The sequence below is a fragment of the Strix aluco genome, chromosome 20, assembly GCF_031877795.1.
Source record: "Strix aluco isolate bStrAlu1 chromosome 20, bStrAlu1.hap1, whole genome shotgun sequence".
Taxonomy (NCBI): Eukaryota; Metazoa; Chordata; class Aves; order Strigiformes; family Strigidae; genus Strix; species Strix aluco.
Genome location: NC_133950.1, coordinates 14,335,267 through 14,341,197, shown reverse-complemented (window position 1 = coordinate 14,341,197; position 5,931 = coordinate 14,335,267). Strand labels below are relative to the sequence as shown.

The 5,931-nt window shown below is 45.8% G+C and overlaps 1 protein-coding gene across 1 annotated transcript; it reads left to right on the top strand.

Annotated features, from left to right (window-relative positions):
• Positions 1–115: 115 nt before the first annotated feature.
• Positions 116–2,387, top strand: NDUFA8 (NADH:ubiquinone oxidoreductase subunit A8). Its single transcript, XM_074846249.1, has 4 exons — positions 116–233; positions 326–489; positions 1,512–1,677; positions 2,142–2,387. The coding sequence occupies exons 1-4, from the start codon at positions 183–185 to the stop codon at positions 2,277–2,279; spliced, it is 519 nt and encodes a 172-aa protein (XP_074702350.1). The 5' UTR covers positions 116–182; the 3' UTR covers positions 2,280–2,387.
• Positions 2,388–5,931: the final 3,544 nt, after the last annotated feature.

The window sequence follows — 5,931 nt, the reverse complement described above, 5'->3', positions numbered from 1 at the left end:
GGCCACGTCGCCATGGCAACGGCGGCGCGGCGGGTCCCCAAGCCCCGCCCCTCGCGGCCCCGCGCACGCGCACGCTCCGCCCCCTGTCGGCCGCGCGTGCGCCCTCCCCGCGCCCTGCCGGCGGCGCGTGCGCGGCGGCGGGCGGGCGCCGAGGGGAGCTCAAGGAGAGCGGCGCCGCCGCCATGCCGGGCTCCCTGCAGGTGCCCTCCCTGGAGGAGCTCGACGTGCAGGAGGTGAGTGAGCGCCCGGCCGCCGCCGCCGGGCCTTTCCGCCGCGGGCCGGCGCCCGGGCGGGCCGCCCCCATTGCCGCTCTGCCCCGCTGCAGGTGAGCGTCAGCTCGGCCGTGCTGAAGGCCGCGGCCCACCACTACGGCGCGCAGTGCGACCGCCCCAACAAGGAGTTCATGCTATGCCGCTGGGAGGAGAAGGACCCGCGGAGGTGCCTGCGGGAGGGACGCCAGGTCAACCAGTGCGCCCTCGAGTTCTTCAGGTGAGCGGGGCCCCCTCCCCGCGCCCCGGGGGCTGCCGGGCGGAGCGCCCCCGGCTGCGGCCGCTCGCTGCCCGGCGGGGCCTTCGCCTGCCCCGAGAGCGTTCCGGAGCCTCTCCCGGTGTAGTGCATCCGTGCCGAGCTCTGTTATTCGTGCACTGGCAGTCACTCGGTTTAATTAAAAAAGCTGCTCCCACCGCGACCTTCAGAGTCTCTATTGTTGCTTCTTAAACTTTAACTCTTAAAAATAGAGGCTGTGCCCTCCATTATTTGTTTATTTATTTATACCTTTATTTATCCTTTCATATGAAGCTCCATGGCCTCTGCTCCAGAATAGGTGGCTCAGGTTTTTGTTAGGTTGACAAAGGAATGCTGGGGGTTGGTGGGAGGCTTGCTGCTTCAGCACCTTGCAACTATATTATGAAATTTAGGAAACCAACCTAAGCGTTGCACTGTCTGTCCTCTCTGTTTCACAGGTGAACTTACTGTGAAAGCTCGAGTCGATACACCATTTGCCTCTTCTGACCAAAAGTGTAGATCCAAGGCGTGGATCATGCCAGTATCATGTTCTTAAGTTGCTAGTAAAAGGCCTAGTTTAATTAGCTCAAAGCATGTCCGCTTCCAGTATAGCAGCTAGTAATCAGCAACCTCTGTTCTAAGCATGTCTTCTTGAGCTTAAGACATCAAATTAGTTTGGAAGCTTTAGAGCATTCTATAATATACACTAAAACAAAAGGTCTCATATGGAGGAGCTGTGTATGTCTACCTAGCAAGAATACCTTCCACATATTAGTTAAGTTATTGCTATCCCTACTTGTAGATACAATGATACAAATTTAACTGGTATTGTTATCAAGTTTTGTTTAATGATGCTTCAGATACAGACTTCTCTGAATACGTTAAATGTTCCCCAGAACTTAAAACTACAAAAAACACTATCACAAGTTGAGGTTTGAATGAGTAAGAGAGAAGAGCATTAAAATTCTAACGCTTGCTAATGATTCTCTTTCTGTGATCTCTTACAGGAAAATTAAGACGCACTGTGCGGAGCCGTTTACCGAGTACTGGACGTGCATTGACTATACCAACTTGCAGGAGCTCCGTCGATGCCGGAAGCAGCAGGCAGTGTTTGATAACTGTGTGCTGGAGAAGTTGGGTTGGGTGAGACCTGATCTGGGACAGCTCTCTAAGGTAATTTCCTACCTATTTGGTCAGATAGCTAGATTCTTCTCTCCCTTCTTCCCTGCCTTTTGTTCAGACCAGGTTTCAAACTCAGGCCAGAAGGTGATTCATGAACTCAGCACTGGAAGTTTGTGGACTTAACAGAAGTCAGGACTCTGTCAGCGTTCTTCAGGGTTGCTTTCCTGGAAGACTTGCACTTTTCTCAGTGACACTTACTCTTGATTTTTGCTTTTCCTGGTGCAGAGGCCTTTCCTTTAGGAGTGAAGCTCACATGCATGTAGAACTACTCTCTAGTTCTGAGTGAAATACCCATCCTCTCCCTTTTATTCTGGAGATAGGAGCTCCCATCAGATCAACAGTGTGTCCTTAGTGTCGCCTGGTACTTCTTGGTGGTTCTTCTAAGTTCTGACTCAATCTAGCTTTTCTATTAAATGCTGTGAGAAGTTGTATCATTTCTTCCTTTTTCTTTCCAGGTTACGAAAGTGAAGACAGACCGTCCTATGCCTGAGAATGTCTATCACTCTAGACCTAGACCAGAGCCAAATCCACCCATTGAAGGAGAGCTGAAGCCTTCTCCCTTTGGCAGTAGGCTCTTTTTCTGGTCCTGGTAAAATGGGCAGGCTGTGCCATAGCTACAGCACAGAGACAGATTGCTTGCAAATGTAAATTGTCGGGTATGTGTTGGGTATAACTAATCATTAAAGAACCCCAAACCATTACATGGCTTGGTAGACTTCTTTAAGCATACTCACACATCGTAGTAACTAAAAAAATGTATTTCCCTGTTTTGCACAGTGCTGTCATGTAAATGTACTCCAAGTCTTTGACTACTGCTTCAATCAATCAAAAACTGGTGTGAGACTTTATTTATTTGCTTACTAAGAACGCTGCCAGTTGAGTCAAGGAAACTTTTGAGAACAAACAGGATGTTAATGTCTTCCCTTAGTCTTGCAACTGATAATCGTACATTTTTTTCCAAGGGACTCCTGTGTAGGTGTAGCCTAAAATCTGTCTTGGAGCAAGGGTTTAGTCAAATCTGTGGCTTTTGCTAGGTATGAGGTCAGTACTCTTCCTGACATGAAGATCCTTGTTCTACTTACCAGCTACTTGCTCCTCATGCAGCTGGGTTTGTGGCTTCCTTTTTTTTTTTTATTTTTTATTGGGGGGCACAGACTACTTCATCAGAAAAATCACACTAAATTTTCAACACCTTTAAGGAAAAATGATCTCCTAAAGGATCTTCCAGTCCCAGTGTAAGAAGATGTCTTGTTTTCTGTCTCGAGGCCCTGACTTGAGGGGCTTGGGGCAGATTCTTCCCATTGTTTCACTGTGATAATCTGTTTGATAGAGGAGTAAAGGAGCTTTAATTGATCTTTTCTACAACATTTAAAAGTCATATGTTTCGTAGAAAGTAGATCGAATCTTTTGTCCACTTTCACCCAATAGCAAGAACCTTATTACAGAGGTCAGAAAAAATTAAATGAGCTTGTTTTCACAAAGCCAGGTGCAGTTTAGGTTGCTCTGGGCCAGATTGTGTAGCCTGAGCCATAGCAAAGACTTGAATAGTGCTTTGCTGCTTGAGTAGCCTGGCTGGTACTAGGATCTGAGGATTTACTGTCTCCTTGTTTGGGGTAGGATTAAACTGTAATGGGTCTGTAGCTGCAGCATATGTTTCTGATCCATGGAGCTAGGGGGAAAATTGTATAACATTTATCTAAAAATAGCTCATGCACCGTGTGGCTCATGGGTTCTTGCTACTTTCTGCTTGGGTGTGTTGACTGAGACTCAAAGCAGGTGCTGTGGCATACATGTTTGCATTTTAATGTACATATCAGGCTGTCTTAGCAGCTCCTTGTCTAAATCTGTGAGACGGTGTGCACCTTTGCAGTTTCTTGCAGATCACTGCCAGCATTTCAGAGCAGCCATGTACTGCTGAAGAAAGATAACCCCTTTCCTGTGGAGACTGAAATTAGGACAAGCTTGAGGTCTAATTACATTCAGCTGAGTGAGTGAAATGAGGTTTGGCCAAGCAGAGGATAAATTGTTCTGGGATGTTAACACGTGTCACATCTGATCTTTTGTTGCTGACCCGCTCCAATAGTTAGGCAACCTCGCAGAAAGACTTTTTAGATATTACTTACTAAGTTTTGCTAATAACTTACTATTGTCAGCATAACATATGAACATCAAAAGCTGAACATCTGCTTTTGAATAAACAGGCATGGGCATTCCAGTAGTCAGCCCCTAATCATAATTAAAGAGTATTTTTCCCATTAAATTGCTTCTGAAAAGAATGACATGCATTAATAGGGGGGCAATTTTTTTAAGCAGCCTTTTATGAACCCCACCCTTAAACTGGCTAGTACTGTAAGCAGAAAAAAAAGTGATTTATGCTGCAGCCTCAGAGGTTTAAGGTTGTTCATCTGTTTCATGACAGCTGAATCTGCTACCTCTTGGATGGTTGGTCCAGTAATGATGCTCTGACCACGTTTAAAAGTCAGATTTAACTATCTGCTCACCTAGAGTCCCTCTTCAGTTTCAGGCAGGAGTGGGCAGGTGAATGTACCAAAGAGAACAGCAGAGGAGAACAATGAAGAGATAAAGTCAAGTAGAATTCAGCTGTATCATGAGCACTTCTTTCATTAAGCTCTTTGAGATAACTGCTTCTTGTCTTTATCTCATGGCTGACTCTCTGCAAAAAAAAGTGTTGCCAGAGGTCTGTTTCTTGGCGCTTCGGACAGTGGCTGAATCTAGCTGTTTCTGTTCAAAATCATTGCGTGGCTTTACTCAAACATAGATGCCCCCTTTGGAGCTGTAATGTTTTCTTGGAAACTTTAGAACAAGTGAGTGTCAAGATTGAGTAAAGACCATAAAAGTATTTTTGAGGAATGTCTCTTGACATTTTTTTGGCAGATGGAGAGCAGACACATACAGATACAACACAGATATTTTACTGGCGATGTGAGAAGTGTTATTTGTTATGTTGTAGGCTCTTAGTTCTGCCAGAGCTTCTAATCACGTGTGTCGAATTGGCAAAATGTTAAGCCAGCATCGTGATAGCTTGCCACACCGTGGGTTAGGTTAAGCAGGACCTGCTCTTTCAGATTATGGATGGGAAGAGTAAAATCCTAGTGTAATTTCTAACCTCAGTAAGGTAGAAGGGTGTGTTTCTGGCGCAGCAGAACTGTGTGGTGCTAACTGAACAGCAGCCTTCTGGAAAGAAAATTTCCTCTTCGAGACATCTGGCAGTTTGACGTGCCCTGGTCTCAAATGGCTCTGCTGAGCTCCCAAGGCGAAAGAGCTGGAGAAGGTGTGCTGTTAGCCAAAAAGGCCAGGAGTCCACCAGTGACTCCCGCTCTGCTTACAGCCACCAAATCTGAGCCAGTGGTGGGAAGTAATTGGTTTTATTTAGCTTCCTTGCAAGTTTCATAATTCTGTTGCATGTCATATTACACCTATTATCCCTGCTGTAAAATACACTTCTAGGAGTCAGTTCAGGTGGAACCAGCCTTTCAAGCATTTGTAAGCTGAGATTGGCTGTGTAAACCACTTGTGTACTCCCCTTCCTCTGCCTTCAATTGCAATGTGGTTCTAGAATAGATAAAGAAGGTAATTTCCCCCCCCCTCATTCATAAGAAAAGAAAAACCTGCGTCTTTATACCTGGGATCCATCATTTTAAAGAACCTTTACCTCCAGAACAAGGATACTCCTATAAAGCTAGAGAAGAAAGTTGGAGCTCAGGATAACATTGTAAAATCCTCTTGAAAGCTTGTTGTGTACTCTTGTACTAGACGAGTTTTGAAACTAGAATCCATCTGGGTATTAACAGGAGATTTAAGACTCCCTCTTGTGGCGGCATTAAGCTGATCCTGGGCATCTGCGTGAAGATTCTGCCATCACGGAAGTCCGAAGGCTACTTCAGTATTGCTACTAGAAACTTGGTTAGGTCTTCTGTCTTTGCCACAAAATTCACTTGAACATTGTCTCTACTGTATTTTTCCTACATCTAAAAATCTCTTGAATTGAGTATGCAATAAGAAGAGGAAGAATAATGGTTTGAAAACGTTCTGTTCACCCCGATCACATTTGATGTGACTTAAGGAAGTTAAGGTAGAGCCGAAGTAGATGGAGGTGGTTGGGAAATTGCAGTGTAAATTGTATTTGCTTCTCTGGCTCCAGAAAGGGGGTGTCCTGGTGCTGCTGAGAACAGGATGGTTCTCAGCCTGCGGGGCTGGTGGTAGCAGTGTGTGACAGGCAAACAG